The 22,002-nt window shown below is 32.6% G+C and overlaps 1 protein-coding gene across 1 annotated transcript in view; it reads right to left on the reverse strand.

Moving 5' to 3' along the window:
* Positions 1–761: 761 nt before the first annotated feature.
* Positions 762–22,002, reverse strand: part of LOC129225671 (protein obstructor-E-like) — a 31,467-nt gene continuing 10,226 nt past the window's right edge. The window contains exons 2-5 of the mRNA XM_054860145.1: positions 10,437–10,643; positions 7,110–7,298; positions 2,705–2,903; positions 762–1,476 (exon numbers count right to left, since the gene is read on the reverse strand). Of these exons, the coding sequence (XP_054716120.1) occupies positions 1,422–1,476; positions 2,705–2,903; positions 7,110–7,298; positions 10,437–10,643 (650 nt within the window). The 3' untranslated portion in view covers positions 762–1,421. The remainder of the gene's footprint in view (positions 1,477–2,704; positions 2,904–7,109; positions 7,299–10,436; positions 10,644–22,002) is intronic.

The following is a 22,002-nucleotide window of genomic DNA, read 5'->3' on the forward strand; positions in this document are numbered from 1 at the left end:
ATTTGAGGTCACGGCTTACACCCACTCCAAAGAAATAAGATTTTTAAAGAAAGCTATAATCGAGTCTCAACTGAATAAGAGCGGATTCTTTGCACACTGCTGTTTAAAAGGATGTAGGCAAATGAGGGCCAGGGCCTGATTAACGCATGGTCCAGCGGATCCGTGCACTTGGGCATCATAGTTTTGGGGGCACCAAAGTATGATTTATTTCTCTTTTTCTTCCCCTTTTTAAGACAACTATTTTGAAAATGTATGCATTTTCTTGTGAGAAGGGTATCAAATTTTACCAGGACCTGGGCATCACTTAGGCTTGATCGGTCCTCGTTCAGGGCACCAAATATTTTTAGTGCTTAGGGCATCTGATGGTCTTAATCCAGCAGTGGCATGAACACACTGTTAATGAAGAGATTCAACAAACGCATTTTGGATAGGAAATGCGATGTTATTTAGAATCCAAAATCAACATAACAACAGAAATCTTGGGAAACACCGAATGGAACGCCCCCCCCCCCCCAGTGGTGGCCAGTTGTATAGTTCATCTATTGAGAAATCCACCACCGTATGGATAATAAACATTCAACAAAAGTTTTTTGGATTTTGTCGACTGTTAAGTGGATTTTGAATTTTAATAATGCTTCGTAAAAAGGTAAACTTTTCACATTTAAAAGTCTGGTGGTGTTCCATGGTGTTTATTCTTGTGTTAAAATGTAAAATAAGTAGCTCTCTCACTTTTTTTTTTTTTTTAGAAATCTTTATTTACACCAAACAACATGTAAATCATTTACAATTCAGTTTACTCCCCATTCAAAGGGTATAACCGTAAACTCTTAGACAAGCAATGACTGAAGTAATCATAGCAAAAAACACACTCGTAAATTAAGACATTATTTGTTTTACAAACAGTCACATGTACTGAGAGCAAGTCGTATATGAATAGAGAAAATAATAATAATATAAAAAGCTAGAGCATTGGCACGTTTTCATGTCTGCGCAGCAGCGTTGCCGTGTTGATAGATGGAGATTCTTAGGGGAGGAGTTAATATTATTATGTATTGTTATTTAGAATAGGAAGGAACACCTTTCGTTTTCATTCTGTAAGCAAGCACTTTAGACTGCGCAGGGTAAAAAGATGTTTCGAATATTACATTTAAAACAGAATGAGGGAGGGGGGGGGGTCAATAACTTAATACAGTTTAACTTCCGTCTCAAGTTGAAAGCGGATGAGACGTACGGAATTAGTTGGGGCGTTAATTCAGAAAGTTCAGATTTGGAGATGGTATCTTTTGGATGATAGTGCGGGTGTTTTTGTTGTTTAATGGAATGTACAGAAGATGAGTGGAACACAGGAGCCGTAGATCTTTGACTGCAAGGCACGATTCAAATGTTACCCTTGATAGACGGGTTCCTGTAGTAGTTCCCCCTCAACCTTGAGCTTTCTTCAGGGTTTTTACGTCAAGTTCTCCATAGTATTGTTCACTGGAAGAAAAAAAAAATCGTTCCTTAATTAAATAGTTCAAATTATAGTTACATTAATTTTATCTGCATACAATAGAAAGTACAGTAGCACCTCTTTAATTCGGATTAATAGGGGATCCAGGTTGCCCAAATTAATGAAAGTGCTGGTTAAATGAAATAATCCTTAAATTCACTCAAGGCACATAAACAAACTACTGGACTCAATAAAAGTTGCATTTTAAATTCAAGAGAACGAAATGCATTTCTGCATTTGGAAAAATTATTCAGACTTTTAAAAATACATATTGCGCTAATTCGTCTTCTACGCACTAGCGGTACCCGTACGGCTTTGCCCGTAGTAGAATATTAAAAGGGCATTTGGTTTGCCTGTATATTTACAAATATTGGATGATGAATTTCTCGCCCAATATGCTATGTAATTTGCTCGTCCATGTTATGGCAATTCGCTCGGTAAAATGGGATTAAAATTGGAATAGAAAAAGAACAAAATTAATTTCTTTTAAAAATCGCTTCGAGGTGCTCATCCCTATGCTAGGAACTAATTTTTTGCCAAATTTCATGAAAATCGGTAGAACGTTCTTGGCGTTATACGAATAACAGAGATCCAGCTTTATATAAGGTTTATTAACTTTCAGCTTTATTTTTAGTAAAGATGTGCATCTAAATGGCTGTCCGGATTAAACAAAGTCCGGTTTGATAGGGTACGGATTTTTGAAAGTCATAGGCGGCTGGTGCACCAAAAAAGTGGAGGATCGAAAGCGGTGCAGGAATGGGGGCACGTTAGGTGGGTGGGATCCTTAAAGCTGACTTTGAAAAACTGTGGCAATGGAATTTTAACAGCATTATTAATTCAAGTACCTTCTCTAAAAAAATTCGGGACATGACCTCAAAAATCGGGATGGCCACAGTAGACCTTCCTCCTCCCCCCCCCCCAACTCAAAACTCCATTTTAATTTTCATAAAGTTATAACACGAGAAAAATATAAAACGTTCAGGTATTGTCAACTCTTTTTTTTTAAACACGTCAATTAATCAAATTTATCATTTTCCGATCGATCGTTTACGTAAAACTTTAAAAACATTAATGGCAAGACCTACCTAGCTAGGCGCAGAGCCTGTTGCTAGTCACCACTTTTATATTTTCATTTATGTGTATATTTAAAACTAATTTTAAGAAATTTGATGCATCACAATCAATGCTTTTAGGAAAGCCAATTTCAGAACTTACCATCCTGGAACATTTTCTGGTTCATCACACTGTAAGCTGTCTACATTAAAAACTGTTCCGAGACTGCATCCGTAAGGTCTGGCTGTACCTTCAATGCAGACGTAAAACTTTCTGCAATCTGTTGGGTGAGCATGTCTGCTGTACAGACCAGGTTGATCAACATCAGATGGATCTGGGCAAACGAATCCTTCAGCAACTTCTGCAAAAGAAAGTTATTCGTTAATACAAATATACAGCCTCGATTAACCGAAGTGATCAGGGCCGGATCATCTTCGGTAAATCGAAAATTCCGGACAAACGATAATTATTTAATTTAAAAAAATGCTAATTTTTTAGTATAACGCGACGCTGCGACGCCCGACGTAGATTTTTGAGGAGATTCGGGAACAATTTCTGAATTGGAATTTTTCTTTTCTTTTTTCGCTTTCTGCTCGAATGTGTCGAATTTAAGGTAGAAAAATACAACTCAGAATGAAACAGAAAGAAAAACTAAAAACAAAAAAGGGCGCCTAAATTCATGAAGGAGACCTTGGAGGCTGAGAGGTCAAAAGCACTTTCTTCGGCGGCTGCCTACACCTCAATTTTGAATTTTATTTGTAAATTTTTTAGCCTACCTTGCTTTTCGTAAACTTTAAATTCAGCATATTATTTTCAAGCATTTCTTGATGATGACTTATTATAACTGTTATGATTAATCTAAAGCTAGTTTATCCTTGCAGTCTGATTTAAAAAAAAAAAAAAAATTGCGTCGCAGATTGCTGAAAAAAACTCTGCTGCTGAGATTCTAATATTAAGAGTTTTCAGAGTAACAATAAAAAATAGTTTCAATTTTGTTCCAATTATTATAAACTATAGTTCAGTAGATGTCACACAAACCAGAAAATACAATGTACATTTAATCAAACACAGTTTTAAACAATAGGATTTTGTTTCCTTCTGTCAGAAGTACTAGTTTATCACTGAAACTGATAGAATAAGAAAAAAAAAAAAAAAAAAACGTGGAGTGAGGAAAAAATCTTATATTTTTCCCAACGCTTAATTTTTAATTATTTTTTTAAATGTCCGGTTCTTCAGATAAGGCGTGATCTTTCCGACGTCACAAATGATGTACTTTGGCGCATCTGTCTACCGCGTTTCCACGTTATGATAATCAAGAAGCGAATTAAATATTGCGCTCTACGTTTGCTATCAACCTTATCGCTGCCAATACATGTGAGTAAAGAAGCGAATTAAATATTGTGCTCTGTGAATGACATCAGCGAATAGCATTTTGTGATATCATCGGCAGAAGTGTAAACAATGAAAGCGCACCGATTAAAATAATTGTTAGAAAATATTAAACTTTGCCAAATTATTTAAAAAATGGTCAGATCCTATTTTTTTAAGAATGCTCTTTCAGAAAAAAATGCTTTTAAAATTTCGGAAACGACTCCATTCCTACATAAAACAACTTTACTTTCAGATTTGATCACTATTGAATCTAATAGCATTTTAAAAGTTAGATTTATTTAGGGTTCCAAAAATATATCGATGAGTCCGAAAGAAGAAAAACACAGAAGTGATAGAAATACACGTAGAATGCGGTACCTGCTATAGGAATAGTTGCCTCCAGTGACTTAAAGTAATTTTGTTTATTTTCCACAAAATAAATAATAATATTTTTAATAAAATGATTTCAATTAATTTAATAACTTTTGAGTAATTAATTATATTTTTTTCAACTAATCATTTTAGTTAATAAATAAAAAATTCAAGGCACCGTTGCCAACCGTTCAGTTAAAAGTGCTTCGGATATTAAATGTTATACTGTGACTTGTTCTTTGTCAGGAAACTAAGAAAAATAATTTGAAGAAACATTAAGCACTTGCAATTAGAAAATTGTCAGAAAACTTGTTAAATAATTACAATTAGAACAATGAAAATGAGTAGCCTGGAGAAGGAAATGCTGTTATTGGTTCTTGACAACAGTTTTGGAAACAAAAGGAATTGCTTCAAAACTAGAAACGGGTAGAGAAATCGCAAAAGAAAGAACTTCGCTCGGGTTAGAAGCATTACCGTAAAACGGTACAACTTTGTGCCAAGGGGGCAACAATGGGCCACTGTTGCCATGGCGATGATTTTGCTCTCTCTAGTGGCCTCTTTTTCAAACTTACGAGCTCAAAAAAAATAAATAAATAAATAAAATAAATAAATAAATAAATAAATAAATAAATAAATAAATAAATAAAATAAAATAAAATAAAATAAAATAAATAAATACATAAAAAAACCCCCAGGCAGAGTGTAACCATTTAGGTAGTAAAAGAAACTTCATCAGATATTGCCAGTGTTTTTGTATGCCTTACATAACTTAGTCGTTCTTAGTGCGTGATTCGACTCGCTCGTGGGAGAACCAAAAGTCTCCTTTGGGTAGGCCACTTATGCAAGATTCCAAGATCTGGAAAGTTTCCAAGATCTGGAAAGTTCAGATTTGCTTTACTAATTTACCAGTTATGAATTAAGCCGCTTCTTGACTTAAAATGTTTCGTAGTTTTCACAAGTTCTCAACGTTTATCGAAAGTGGGAATGTTGGGGTACAACAATAAGCCACCTATTTTTCACGGTTTTTAGTGGCTTTGAGTTTCATTTTATTCTCTGTAGGGATGCTTTATTCATATTTTGTTGTAAATAATGGCAAGAAAAGACAGAAGAAGGCTTATGGATCGCCCTATCGCCCGTACTCATGAGCCCGTACTAGGTGTTTTTGAAAAAGGTGCTGACTGAAATCCGGACCAAATACAAACTGAGATAATTTTTAAAAATTATTTACTTTGATGAGATTTGGAATAAGAAATGTGATTTCACATTTCAGTTCTCAAAACCTTTTTGAACTCGTTTAAAATTCGTCAGACCTACGTATTTTCTGAGAACTATGTATCGGTACCTAGTCATTAGTCGGTGAGATTTTTCTAGTTTTCAAATGTTTCTAGGTCAAAACCTAGGCAGTTAATTAAGAACGTTACCAACGTTTACCATGTTGAAATTTATTAATCACTCAAAACGACAAGTGATGATTAAATCTTAAAAAAATTGAAAAAAAAAATGTACATGATGGACTAAAAAAATTCTTTATACAGTTTCAAGCAGAGGACAACATGTAGTCTCAGATAACAATAGGTCAGATCAAGTTTTCGCTGTGTTTTCTAGGTTAAAATGAGATGGGCCATGGAGGATAAATTCCCCTTCCTCTTCTTTTCAACTTAGATTTTGTTTAAACATTTCATTCGAAAAACGAAATACATAGCTATCATTGCTAAAGTCCTCCAACTTCTAAATCAAAGATGCACACGGAATTTTCATTGAAAACATCGAAAAGTGGCCCATAGTTGGACCACTTTACGTTAATATGTTGAATTTTTAAATTCAGTTTAATAAAGCTCTACAAGTTTTAATGCTGGATTATAAAGCATTACAGCTGTCTAATTTCATCCAACATAATGCATGACTCACATGCAGTTAATTCATAAAAACATTAATTATTTAATCAACAGCGAAATGAATCAAAAATGTTTTTGAAAAGGAAATGAACCTTTTCCGTTTCTTAAGGTTACCCTGAAATTTTTTTATTTCGTTACCAATTTTTACTGTCATGTCTTCTGATTACATTTTTTTGAAAAGCATTTGTTGACTTTTTTTTTTAGTTTTATGTTTCTTATTGTAATTTTCAACTTTTCTTATTTTTGTACCAGTCAATTCTTAATGACTTTTGGTTTAATCCTTCTTTAATTTTTTCCTCTCAGTTTTTTAATCGGGAATCGACGGTAAATTTCCATTCTTGGCCTTTATTCATGACCATGAGAATACTATTTTGAAATTGTATTGCTCTAGATTCTAGATTCAATCGTTATTTATAGCTAATAAGATAAAAGCAAAAAGCACAAAATTATTTTAAAACTCTAATAAAAATAATTAAAAATAAGAAAATGTATTCTACAAAAGATCAGGATATTTATGGCGCACAAAACGTTTTAACGAAAAAGAAGACAAGGACTACTGATATTGAAGGTATATGAGTATGTATAGAGGTGACAAAATTAAAAAAAAAAAAAAAAAAAAATCTGTACATTCTTTTTGAATTTTTTTTCTTTCTTTTTTGACTTACACATTGCGTAAAAAACATTTTTTTTAAAGGAAAAAATAATACTTTTAGAATTTGATTATGTTATTGCTATTAATTTTTAAAGTAGCTAGTACTTCAAATCTTTATTTAAACTGAGCTGTTTTGCTCAATCATCTCAAATTGGTAATATTTTCAGTTGGTTTGACATGCAAATTATTGTTTAGATTTAGAACTAAACGACTGAGAGGAAAGTAGACAAAGTTACCTGTTTAAAAGTAAAGGCAATATAATCTATGAAAGTCTTACCGAACTGGTCGCATCTTTCTACGAGATCAGCCCAAACGCAGACCCGCTGTTCAGCGTCGTAGGCCAATCCTGGAGGACATTCATATCGGGAAGCCTCCCCGTTCCAGCAGGAGTAGAATACGCGGCAATTGTCCTGGTTTGAGTAGATTCCATACAACCTTGGGCAGTTTGGGGTGCTGATCGGTGGCTCTGGAGAAAAACATTAATAGTTTATTGAATAACTTCAACATAAGATTTTTTTTCCTTAAATTTCCAATGGCATGTGAAAATGGCAAACTCTTACAAAGCAAATAAGTACAATGAACACAATAAAACAGAAGAGAAAAAAAGTCAATGATTCTTCAGCACAAATATAGCAGTGTAATATCTCTTCTTCTCGCAAGCCCTACACAAAATCGGGAATCTGATCAAGTGGTAGTCCTTTCCACAAATCGGGCAGTTTGAACTGACAAATATTCCTATGCAGCTGGCAAGGCGGCCGTAGCCTAATGGAAGTATAAATTTCACAACTGCTTTTTCATGGGGTTTAAGTGAAATATTTTGACCCAAAATGTTCCTTTAACTCTTTGTGGAGACACGGGAGGTATCACTTTCCATTTAAATCTCGTTAGACCTGTGATACAGCTTTTAGGAACGGTGGAATTTGTGTGTACATGACGCTAAATTTTATGATCTCTTGGGGGTCGAAAAATATTCATAAAATCGAATAGCATTGCTTCAGTAAAAGAGTTTTCGGACCTGGTAAGCTGTTTGTAAAATCGTGACTACTCGTAAGCTAGAGATTTGTAAAATCAAGACGAACTGCGTACTCGACTTAGTAGCCAAGAAACCTGCCTGTTCATTAACGAGAATTCTGCAATGTTGAGAAATCTACTGGAGAACAAACTGTCTTCAGGATCTCACCGGGAATCTTGAACATTCTCAGATAAAAGAAATTCGTTTTAAATTTGATACGGGAAATGAGACCTTTCCCATTCGTTGGAAATACAGCACTGTTATTTGAGTCGCTAATTAACAGTTTCTCTGTTATGTTCTTATTCATTTGTTTTCGTTTCATAATGGGGTTGTTTCCTTCAGTCAAAAGTACTACTTTTAGTCACTGAAATTGATCAAATGAGCAAAAAAAAAAAAAAAAAAACACATAGACCCAGAAAATATTTTCATTTTTCCAACAGTTATTTTTTAATTATTTTTTTAAAATGTCCGATTTTTCAAACAAGGCGTGGTCTTGATGACGTCACAAATGATGCATTTTGGCGCATCTTTCTACCACGTTCCACGTTATGATAATCAACAAGCGAATCAAATATTGCGCTCTACGCTTGCTATCAACCATATCGTTGCCAATACACGTGAATCAAGATGCGAATTAAATATTTTGCTCTGTGAATGGTAACACTGAATGGCATTTCATCATTTGTGGTGTCATCGGCAGAACCGTAAACAATAAAATAGCACCGATTTAGGTAATTTTTTTAAAAATATTAAACTTAAGCAAATTATTTAAAAAATGGTCAAATCCCGTATTTTTAAGAAAAAATACTTTTAAAAATACTCTTTCAGAAAAAAATACTTTTAAAATTTTGGAAACGACCCCATTCAGTTGAAAAGTTTTCTGCACATTTGCGTCCAAGGCATTGAGGATAAGATTAAGTTTTAAGAACAAAATTTTTTATTTCTCAAGAGAATTACACTTTTAAAATAAAATTTTTTTTAAAAAAAGGAAAAAAAATGTTGAAGTATTTTGCTCTGTGAATGGCAACACTAAATGGCATTTCATCATTTGTGATGTCATCGGCAAGATTTGTAAACAATGAAAGCGCACCGATCAAAGTAATTTCTTAATTTTTGTAATTTTTTATAAATATTAAACTTATAAATAAATTATTTAAGAAATGGTCAGATCCTATGTTTTTAAATATGCTCCTTCAGAAAAAATACTTTTAAAATTTTGGAAACGACCCCACATTATTATTTTTAATTTTAATTTCCGTGTTGAATGTGTTATTAGTATTACTTATTATCGTCTAATTAGAGGTTATTACGCTATAGTGTTTGCTTGCTATTCATACTCAGTGTATATGATAAACAAATTAATAAAAAGCAAGATATTAAGTTACAACCAGGTTCTAATCATTTGAAATGCTCACTAGTATAGAACTCTGTTTTGCAGATGCATATTGTGATAACCAAAAAATCTTTCAACTAAGCTGTTCTGCGATCATTTTGTGACATACTTACTGCACCTAAAATATTGACGAGAGGTGCTAAATTATGAATTAACGGAGAATGCTCCAAATTGGTTACAAGAAATATATCTTAACATACAAACCTCTGTCAGTAAAATTTGATTTGAAAAAAAAGGAACCATTTCCTCAAACATATTTTTCTACTTGTGTTATTTTTTTACAGCTTACAAACAGAGGCGCCTCGATGAGAGGTCTTGGGAGGTCACTGTGACCTCCTAAAAAATTCCTTATTCGGCAGAGTCTATCTCTCAATTCGGCAAATGAAATAAATATGCAATACACCGACATCCCGGTTATCGCATCCAGAGACTAGTTTTGTCCTTCTTATGAACTAAAAAAAAAAAAAATCTTGTTTTTTTTTTAGTGTTCCGATAAAAATGCATTTTGCCGGAAAAACCCAACCCTGTTAAAAGACAGATTGCAGGTAGTCATTTGGGTAAGTGGACAATCAGTTAGTTACTAGGGAAGATATAGAAAATTTTTAAGGAGAGGTGTTTGATTTCTACTCTTAACTCTTTCATACGTTCTGGAACCTCCTCCCCACTATTATCATGGAACATAGTCTTAAATTCCGTTATTTATTTATTTGTTTGCTTAATTCTTTTTTTAACTTCAATTTCTAGAAATTTCAGGAGGAGTGTGCTGAACAATATCCCTTACGTTAACGTCATCAAAGGTGTCCTACAATTGCGTATCTTGGATTTCAGCTCCAAAAAATGTCAAAGACAGAACATCCGATCCCCCTCTAATATCATCTAAGATCGTTTAAAATTTAGTTTTTGGAACTTCAATTTCGAAAAACATCCTGCAGAAAGTCCAATTCCTATCCCTAAAGTAATAAGAGATGGACTACAATTGCGTTTCAAAACTTTAATTCCGGAAAAATTCCGGGGAAGAATCCTTTTCTCCTAACATCATCAAAGATCAACTAAAATTGCGTTTTTTGAACTTATGCCGAAAGAAGGTTTCTATATCTCGGCTCAAGGAAGGGGCGATCATCCCCCATTGCCCCTTCATTCTCTCCGCGTTTATTAAATTGTTAAACAACTTATTTTCTCCGGTTAATAAACTTACTCACCAAGGTCTGTCCTATCTCCGCAGTTCACACTGAAGGGGTAGGCGCAGTTCTCTCTTAGAGGATCTGCATCGTCAAAGACAAGGCCGTTTCCGCACACCTTCAGAGTAGCGGTTCCATTTTCACAGGCATAATATTTATCACAGCTTCGGTAGTGAGGGTAAAATCCAAAATTGTCTGGACAGTCGAAGTCGTCACGTTGCGCAGAGGCTGCAAATGAAGATAATTAGTCTCACGTAGAACTTAAATACTGATTTAATAAAATACAAAATTTGCAAAATTGTTTGGTGAAATGAAAACAAGCAAAAAGGAAAGAAAAAAACGTTGTTCATTGCACGCTTTATTTATTTATTCTTCTAATGTGAATCTAATTCTTGTAAAAACCCGTCAAATTATCCTTAAAGTACAACTAAAATTTTTCCTCCGTGTTTTTATCTTTAACTTAATCAGCATAATTTTTCTAAATAAGTTGTGGCAACAGATAAAATAATTTTGTTTTCGCTTTTCACTTTTACTTTCGCTTGCGTTCTAATTCATTTAAAGTGATGTGTTTTATCTTCATTCTAAGTGTGTGAAAATGTTTTTTGAGTTTGTATGTGCGTTTTTTGTGCGAATTCTTATTCTTTCATACAGTCCACTAACAAATCGAATTTTTTGTGACTATGACTGAATTTATGTTTGAGTGAAATTTTGTGTTTTTATTCATTCTATTCATCAAGTACGTACACGCAGGTATTGCTATTTTTCATTTATTTATTTATATTTTAAAGGCGTGAAAATACTTTTTGGTATTTTTTTTAGAGGAATAAAATTTATTTTGAGTTGGCGAAGTGTACAAAAACAGTGAAGGCCGTAATGGTGATCAGTTTCATAAAAAATTTACTTTCTGAGGATGGAATGGAAGATGGCCGAAATAGAAGAGATGCGCAGTATTTGATTTTTAATATTAAAATATTAAATATATTTTTATATAAAAATAATATAGTAAAATAAAATAATAAAATATTTTAATATAAATTTAATATTATAATATTAAAATGTTTTGACATTTTGTATGTAACCCCCCCCCCATAAAATGTAATACTTTAAAAATCAAAATTTGATTGCAAATGGGCATTATTTGATTATTTGATGCGCATCTTTGATTTTAAATGTTCTAAATGTTAAAAATCAAAGATGCACATTATTTGATTTTTTACATTTAAAATGTTAGACATTTTGAAAAATAAATCAAATGTAATACTTTAAAAATTCCGATTGTTTTTACTTTGCATTTTCCGCAAATTTTTTATTCAAAATACAAAGCGTGAAAATACCTTTGGCCAAATTTTTGACACATATTTTTGATTTTCAGTGCGCGAAATATGCTTTTAGAGTTCTTAAAACCTTGTTTTCGTACCTTTACGAAAACAAGGTTGAGAATCGCAGAACTCTTCCATCAAAAACAAACTCGTGAATGAGATAGAAAAGTAAATACGAGACACAAGAGGGTCTCAACCCTAATAGAAACCGTGTCAATAGAGCGATTCTAGTTTCGCACATTTAGTGACTACGTCAAAGGGGTTATTGCCTGATAATGACCGAGAGAGAGAGAAATCGACAACATGGTTTAGGAATGCCATAAAAATCGAGTTCAAAAACTGATCTGAAGGAAAGTTCATTCTGAAATCCAGGCAATAAGTCTTGATCCTAAAAAAACACGTTTCTGATGCATCTTTGCATAAATATCGCACTCAGAGGGAAATATTTTCGTTCAGAGACGTTATGTATTCAAGAAGTTTATACGTTAAAACATAAGCAGAGCTTAGCGAACGATAAGTTAAAACATGCGGTAATAGAATAATTCTATTTAATTTGTTTCCTATCATATAAAATTACTTTCAATCATCAGACGATATTTTTCAATTCATTACTAGGCTGCTAACAGGGTTATTTCACTCATTGAATATCGTAAATAATCTTTTTTAACTAAGCGTATTTGCAATTCAAATAAGCTATAGGATACGCTGCAGTCTCTCACCAATGGTTGCTTAAATAGGTAAACCAAAGACCAACACACTTACGCCTGTCCAATGAGACATTTGCCTTGCCTGCGCCAAATCGCAATGTTTTACCTCTAATTTCTTAAATCACCTCAAGGTGGCGCATCCAAGCTCTAAAACTGGAAAGCACCGTACGTAGTATTTACAAAGAAAAAAAAAAATCATCTTGGGAAAAAAACGAAGCAATTTAGAGTTTTAAAACTGTTTGATTGTTTTTTTTCTTTTTAAATACAAAATGTCGCGAGCATTCTAAATTAAAAAACTCAAAATAATACGTCTCTTTCCCTGCCATCTGTCATTTTGTCTTTAGACAGTTATTACTTTTATTCAATTGACCACTGTTATGATCTTCTTTTTCAAAATGAGATTTACTCCTCTAAAAATGTCGAGTAGTATTTTCCCGTCTGGGAAGAAAGCCTCTTTTTTGAATAATCTTAATATTCTATGATCTTAACGAAACAAGATTTTTATTTTTATTAATACTCAAAAACCTATTGGAGATGAAGTATTTTCACCAAAAATTATGAAACTATATTATTTTCTTCAGGAAATAAAGTTTATCAATGCACGAAGAATCCACCAATTGTAGATAATTGAAAACATTAAAATTAAATCATCCGAGAAACAGTGCACTGTTTTGTTCAAAATTAAAAAATGAATAAAATGCAAAGGTATTAGAATTGCACTATTTTTGACCATGATGCCTCCTCATTTTGAAAAAGTGACCAAATTTTATTTATTCATTTATTTAATTCATTTATCTATCTCTATCTTTCTACAACCCCGTAACTTTTTGAAATAAGGGGTGGAAAACATATTCAAAAATTCTACATCATTCTAGTGTAGCATTTTTAACTGTTTTGATGTTTGATAGCAGAAATAAGGAAATTGTTTCTTACGGTTGCTTTAGTAATGTAATGATTAAATTAATATTAACTGTATCGAACAAAATATGCTCACAGCGGAACCTTTCCTTAGTGTTTCGTACAAGTTCAACGTATTAATATTACAGTTGATTTTAGAGTATCTATTTTTAAAAATTTTAGCCCAACAATCTAATTGAGAGAATATAAAAATAACTTTCAACTTGAAATACAAACGTGTAAATATTACACATAGGAAAACTCTACTTTGTTTTTAAAGAAAGTTATTTGCTCAGCAGTATTTCTAAACTTCTGTTCAAATTTTTGCAACATTTGTAAAGTATATAACTTTATACTACACTAAATCTTATCCGATAAATAATTAAAGTAAGTTTAATCATTAACTTTTTCGGAAGAGGCTGTACAGGTTTATGGAAATATTTCCCTAAAAGCTGTTTAATTATTCACTTTAATTTTACAAAATATTTAAAACTAGTGGTACCGCACGGCTTTGCTCGTAGTTGAAAATTAAAAGATCATTCGGTTCGCCTGTATATTTACAAATAATGGGTGACGAATTTATCGCCAATTTGCTATGTTCATTTGCTCGGCAATGTTACAGTTCCACGTAATGATAATTTCGTAATTTAACTCTTCCACGTTGTGATAATTTGCTTGGTAAAATTTCCTTAAAATTTGAATACATAAAGAACAAAACCGAATTTTCGAAAAATCACTTCGATTTGCGCACCCCCATGCTACAAACTAACTTTGTGCTGAATTTCATGAAAATCAGCCGAATGGTCTAGGCACTATGCGCATCACAGATATCCACACAGACAGAGATCCAGACAGACTTTCAGCTTTATTATTAGTAAAGATAAAGATATCGATCTTAGCTGATGTTTACAATTTCTTTTGTTGTAAACAGTAAATGTAAAACGCGATTATTTTATAAGATACTACAGCTGAAATGTTTTTGTTAATTTCAAGCCTAATTATGTTTCTAAGAATATTATTATAGCTACTTAAAGTTATTTGAACCCATATGGAGAGCTTACAAATAGTTTTAAATTAAAAATAGTTAAAAATACAGTACTAAAACATTTCACACCACTTTTGCATTCAACAGAGCCCTATATTTTATTGGCATTGCTGATTTATGCTTCAAGCATGTTGCTTTTTCACAAAATATGTTCGTAATAGTTGAAAATTTTATGTGGCACCTAATATAAATGTCTAATACTGAAAACTCATTGTTGAATAATACAAAACATTATTTTTGCTAACTTCTTTTAACAAAATCAATACATAATAATCAAACTCGCTAGCCAATAATTTGTTTCAATAAAATGTGCCTTTTTGTACTAATGACATTTTTTCATAGTCGAATTTCTGTGTGTTGATGATTTGTAAACGTGAAAAAAATGTTATTTCCGGATTGATTACTTAATGGAATACTGCTGGAAGAAAAATTTAGTTTCGCATTTAGAAGCAATCATGCGTACTTCTGCATCAGTATTACTTTTCTCTTGACAAGTTCCAATGTTTTTGCGTTCTACAGACATAACAATGACATTATTTTGAAGTGATTTCTTAATGAAGTACTGATAGGGAAACTTAGTTTCAGATTTAACGAACTAAAGCAATCATGCCCATTTTTGCATCAGCGTCACTTTACCTGGGACAAATTCCAGACATTGATTCCCACAGTCATAATAGGGACTTTATTTTTTTAAGTCACTATTTAATTAAATACTGATGGAAAAACTTGGTTTCAGATTTAGCAAGCTGAAGTCACACTATCCTTACGTGTGGAAAATTCCAATGTATCGACGTGCTATACACATAAAAAAAAAAACTTTATTTTTGAAGCGATTACTTAATGAAATACTAATGGAAATCTCAGTCCCATGTTTAGCGAACCGGAGCAAACATGCCACTTTTGCTCAAATGGATTCTTAAAGACACGCTAGGTATCCGCCCAAACTAAATATGACGAATCAATTAGGGTCAAACTGAACAGCTTCTGTAAAAATAGAAATCCTTTCGCTTTTTGTTACCGTTAACGATGTCTATTTGCTACAGGAATGTTGCCGGTTGTATTGGCTACCTTGGGAAAGTAAAGGAAAAGGTGTTTTAGCAACGGTGTGAAAGTAGTTACTATTGTTGCGAAGTGTCTGTGAAAGTTTGTTTTCATTAGGAAAAAGGGAAGTGTTGTTAAGTTCCTGTTTGCATTGCATTTCATTGTTTAGTTCATTAAAATCATATCTCATTCATAATAACAGGCAAGTCACTTGCGAACCCCGAAAATAAATACTACGTTTCAGGAAGTAAGAAAAGATTAAAATGAAGATAGGAAAAGCTTTTTTTTTCTTTTTGTTTTACTGAAAGTCTAAAGTGAAACTTCTCTTTATAAGTGTGAATTTCTCAAATATTACTTAGAGTTTTACATTTTAATTCATTTGTTTTACAACTATTACTTGTTTCAAAACGAACACAATATTTTGACTTGATTCTTTCACCGGGAAGCAGAAAATGCTGCTGAAATATATTGGAGAACAATCATGATATTTAAAATAAATAAATATCAGTTTAAAGTAATAGAATAAATAATTGTTTTTTTTTCCATTAAAGAAAGATAAATAAATTATTATAAGAAAATATTTATGTGTGAAAAGTATTTCGGTATTTAAGATGCTAGTTTAAAATGTTTAATCAATATGTAGATTACGACTTCAACTATGTTTTGGTTGCATAGATGCAAAAGTAACAAAAAACTTCATATATTTGAAGATTAGTTATTGCCAGATCCAACAAAATAAAACTAGAAAAAGAAAAAGGATGGGAAATTAAAAAAAAAAAAAAAACAAAGCATTTTAAGTTGACATGTTTGTTAGCTGTGAAAAGTTTCCCTGTCTCTGAAGTGCCATTTGTCGGGGCATCTAAAACTAATAAACCGCGTCCGCGTTGTCAAATGGTAGAAAAGGAAACAAATGCTATTGAAAAATAAATAAATAAAATAAATAAAGATAGTAAATTTTGTCACCACTTGACTTCCTTTATTAGTATTGTACTCTTCAGATCTGTAAATAGAACGAGTTATAATTTCACACGCCTTTGGTACTGAGATGTTTTTGTCTTCAAAGAAAAAGGAAATAGTTGTAACAATACACTTTTCAACGACTCCCAACCTGAATTTTGTTTAAAACGTTGCCTAACTTGAACTGACTTCAGGACTATGCCCACTTTCTACATTCAACTCTTTTTCTAAAAATTTGATTGTTTTTTCTAACAACTTCTACAGCTCTTACAAAGATATGATTTTGTGAAGTGCGAACAAATAAACCTACTCCAACAATGGTTTTATTTGGTTAAGTAACAAAATCTTTCACCGCCCATAAAGCTGTCGGCTTTTGGAGGCACGCTCTACAGGCATCCAACACGTCAGCTTGCAAAAATACCGGCTCCACCTTAAAAGACCTACATACGTTATTCTTTTATATAATGTTGCTTCTTTTTGCCGCACTGAAGTGGCATGGGAGGTTTTAAAGATGCGTTCACCTAAACGAATGCCCTTGTTGAAGGTGAAAGGAAAATTTTTCTTACGTTTGGTAGACACAACCTTCCTTTCACCCGTTCAAGAATTTTTAAGGCGTGGTAACCGCTTGCGGTTTTGGAGGCGTTGAACGTTCGAGATTCAGTTTTAACTCGTGGTACCCGCAAGGCTTTGCGGGGATTTGTAAAGGATATAACTTTATACCACACTAAATCTTATCTCATAAATAGTTAAAGTAAGTTTAATCATTAACTTTTTCGGAAGATTTTGTACAGGTTTATGGAAATATTTTCCTGAAAGCTGTTTAATTATTCACTTTAACTTTACAAAATACTTAAAACTAGTGGTACCCGCACGGCTTTGCCCGTAGTTGAATATTAAAAGGTCATTTGGTTCGCATGTGTATTTACAAATAATGGATGATAAATTTCTCGCCAATTTGCTATGTTCATTTGCTTGCCCATGTTACGGTTCCACGTTATGATAATTTCGTAATTTACTCTTCCACGTTGTGATAATTTGCTCGGTAAAATGTTCTTAAAATTTGAATATAAAAAAAAAACAAAACCGAATTTTCGAAAAATCGCTTCGAGGTGCGCACCCCCATGCTACAAACTAATTTTGTACCAAATTTCATGAAAATCGGCCGAAATTTTTAGCCGCTGTGCGCTTCACAGAGATCCAGACATCCAGACAGAGACTTTGAGCTTTATTATTAGTAAAGACTTTTTCTATGTATATATATGCTTGTATATATGAATCACTTTTCGTATGTTGAAATATAGGGCTAAAGTATTTTATGTTTTCAGGAACGCAATAATTTTTCGAATGCAATTTTTTTTACAGAGGCCTCTAAACATTCTCCGCTGAATTTAATTTCTTCCTCCAAGAATTCCAAAACATCCAATTATTTGTACTCATGTTTAGGACTCGACCGATGCATCGGCCTGCCGATGCATCGGCGCCGATGGTTCAACAATTTAGCCATCGGCATCGGCATCGGCGGCCGATGCTAACTTGCAGGAAACATCGGCCCATCGGCCTTAAAAAACATCGAAAAGCCGATGCAATTGGCCGATGTTTTTGAAAAAAAAATAATAAGGACCTTTGTTGTTTTACTTTTCAATACAAAGTAAATTTAGTTACCGTTTTCATATAAAATCGTTTACTTAAATTTCAGTATGAATTCCTATTTTAGTCACCCCTGAAAGAGTTTTTAATACTGCATTCAGGTACCGAACAAGTTAATTGCGGCGTTGTTTCTTGCAGCTGGATGTACGCATGTACCTCTCATAAGTCATAACTCAAAAATGGTAAGCTGTAGAATGCTAAATTTTCGCATGTGGGGTGTGCGTACGTTCCAGTTGTGCACTTTCCTTTTTGTTTTCGATCGGGTGTTCTAAAAAGCCTATTTACTCATTTTTTGTGGCTATTAATTACTTATTTCAATGCAAAATTAATTTAGCGTCTCAGACTGACGATCATTTGGTGATATTTTGCGCATTGGAGACCATGGAAACAAATATGAGATGGCGAAACCGGTTTTGTTTCATTTTGTTAGATTCCCGTTGAACCGACGGTAATTTTTAATTTTTCGATATTTGTAATATGAATCACAGTATTGCAGTTTTCTCTGTATCGCTTCGGCGGAGCTACAAGTTTGAGGCCCGTCGAAATACATTCTGGGGCCCTATTTCTCTATCACAGAAGTTGTAAAACATTTATCATAGGTATTTTTGTAATTCCTACGGTTCCCCTATGGTTATGGAGCCTCTCGCGCAATTGCAACATTTGCTATATTTTAAATCCGCCACTGCACATCAAAACAAACTTGGGTGCAAGTATTAAAAGGGTTTTTCTGCTCAATGTTTATGATTATTTTGAACTCTATTTTTTACGACTATTTTTTGTATTTCCGAGAACACTTATGTGCCCCTCCTCCCACTCCCTCAATTTCTGAAACTAAACTCTAGTTGTACTTCTGAGTTGTTTAAAACTAACACCATTGATAAAATTAGAGATTTTTTTTTCAAGCTTTATCTATTGTTTAGGAAGAATTTCGAGCATTATTGTAAGAAATTGATTAAAGACATTTTGAGTGGTGACATAATTCGGAATTCAAAGGGACTTTCGAATTTTTTTTTCGGAAGTGCTGAATTAGATTCAGAAACTCTTCCGAGGCGTTGGTGGTAGCGGTTCTGTACTATAAAAAGGGGGCCGAAGTTGAGGCCAAAGTTTAATGTTGTGAATTACTCCAAAATCAGAGGTTGACCCCTCTAACCCACCCTCGTCGTTTCAAGCATTTCTTAAATATTTAACGATAATTTATTTTGGTTAAGAAATGTCATTTTGCATATTTCTTATACTTGTTTCACCTATATTTCGTAATGAGCCATCTTTTTTGCATCATTAATAGTGATCGATTTCTTTTCTGTTGTAAGTAACTATTTTTATGTATTTATGTAAAATCAATGAATAAGTTATTTTTGTTTTCATCATATTTTTAATAATATGTTGTAGAAAACTTTCAAGGATTTTCTATTATGCATCTTTTTTTTCAAATTTCAGAAAATAATTGTTGAATTGAAAAATTTAATTTGAACTTGTTTCTAGTGCTTCAAAAAAGATTAAACAATCAAATTGTTCAATATTACGTGTGCAAACATCAGATCAAGTAGTATATGTATTCAGTGATTAACTTGGTGTAAATATTGAGTTTGTTTATTTTGGCTGCGTTTTAAGAACCTCACTCTTTTCATGGCTATTTCTTTCTTACTTAAAATTTGGGTCACTGTTATAGCTTTTATGAAAAATGCAAACTTTTCTGTTCATAAACTTTAAATAAGTATACAAATATTCCTGTTAGGATTTAATATTGTAATTTATCTGTTACCTTTTTTGTTTAATTTGATGACTAAAAAATTTCTACGTGCACTCTTTCCACTTTAATTGCGTAATTTGTTGACGGTTTCATAGATTTATTCTTCTTCCTCTTATTTTTTTTTTTTTGAATGATTAAACAACATAATTTAATGTTTTTTAACTGTCTTTAGTGTACTTAAATCCAAACATTATTACAATATTACTGAAATCTTAGTTATATGTTCAATTAAAAAAGAAAACAAATCAATTGGTTACTAAACAGTCTCGTTGTTTTTTTTTTTTTTTTTTGACTGTTGTTTTTTGTCTTCCATCATACAGCAGTCAAAAAAGGAGAAGCATAACTACACCCTGTACAGATTATACGTAGTACGATCCAAAAGTTCGAGGGACAAGCTGTATCAAACCTTACCCAGAATAGTTCACATTACCGAAGCACATCCACCTTCAAAAAATCACCTTGAGGGACTATAATATTTCTGCCAGTGTTCATATAACTTTTAGAAACACTCCTGGAAGCCACTTTTTCGCTACCTTCTGTGGTGCAGTTTTATCTTCTCCTGGCGGAAGAAAGCGGCGCCCATGCAAATGTTTTTTTGCTGAGAACTGGTAAAAGTCACACGGAGCCAAGTCCGACGAAACGTTATGTTATTTGTTTGTCATATCAGAGTATTGACCAATCAAACAGTGCATCCTCAACATGAAAGTCGACTTCTTCCCCACGATGAAGTTAAAGCAGCAGCGCAAGAGGCCTTACAGAAGGTTGCGACAAATGTGCTCCTGGAGTCCTTCTAAAAGCTGTAGGAACGTTGGCATAAGTGCATAGTCGTTCAAGGTGACTATTTTGTAGATATATGTACTTCGGTAATGCGAACTATTCAGGGTAAGGTTTTATGCAACTTGTCCTCAAACTCTTAGATCATACTACGTGAGTGTGAGTTTTCAACTTACTATTTCTTAACGTTTTTGAGTGACGCAAGTTTTCGCGCATAAAGACATCACAAAAGAATTTGCGATAATTAACTAAGGAGGTGTTCAAAATGGATATTTTGGTCATCTATATGTTCTTAGGTACATATGCATGTACACATGTGCCGAAAAAACTTGTGAAGTTTAAATTGGGTAATCGTAAAATAGAAGTTTATGTCGAAATCTGATTTTTTTTTTGTGATTACAATTCCTTATTCGGAGCAAGGAAGCAAAGTGAAAGAATTAATGATCCTTTAAATCCCTGACAATCTTATCAATTTATTTCTTTTAGATTTTCTTTTTTTTTTTTTTTTTTTTGCCATCGGCCTATGGCATCGGCCATCGGCAATCGGCCATTTGGAGGAAAACAATCGGCAATCGGTCATCGGCCATCTTTGAACAATCGGCCAACAATTGGCATCGGCCCATCGGCCAAAAAATGCCATCGGTCGAGTCCTACTCATGTTACACATATTACATATTTTTATTTAACGAATTGCGATAAAAGTCAAATTTTGACGCAGTTGATTTTGAAATATAAAGAAAATCATGTTTTTTTTTTTAATTTAGAACTCTTTTTGTTAATAATAAAGTAATTATTCAGTTAGTCTCTTACATTTTTAATGTTAAAGAATTTCCACAGTAGAATAAAATCACTATTATTTTAAATTTGGTATGTTTCCATATTTTCTAATGCAATAAATCATCTTGTAAAATTTGAAACTCCACTTTTAAAATCCAAAGTGTAGTGAACAGTATAATCTGAGTGATGCGTTAGTAAGATTTCGAATTCTCAGCGTTCAATTGTTATAAAGAGTTGTTTCTAATATGTTTTATTTGTAGTTTTCTATTGTAGTCCAAAAAAAAAAAAAAAAAGAAAAGAAAAGAAAAAGTAAGAATAGTTATTTTTATGAGACCAGTTCATTTTTAAAAATATAATTCCAACAATGTTTTTGTAATAGGAAATTTTAATACTACGTCAAAGCAAAGAAAAAGTTAAAATTGTTAAAGCATTAACATTGAAATAAAACTTGTAATTCTAAAAAATAAATTTAAAAAATAATAATCAAAACAAAAATCAATGAACTGTAGTATTCAATAGTTATTATACTATATTACCTATTTGTCGCATCAATAAGCATTATTCATATATAAAAAAAGTAGTACTGTGTATAAATCTCTTTGCACAACAGACTATTAAATAAATCAATATAGAAACATTTAGAAACTGTTATAACGCTTGATTACGTAACTGT

Source organism: Uloborus diversus, chromosome 7, assembly GCF_026930045.1.
Source record: "Uloborus diversus isolate 005 chromosome 7, Udiv.v.3.1, whole genome shotgun sequence".
Lineage (NCBI taxonomy): Eukaryota > Metazoa > Arthropoda > Arachnida > Araneae > Uloboridae > Uloborus > Uloborus diversus.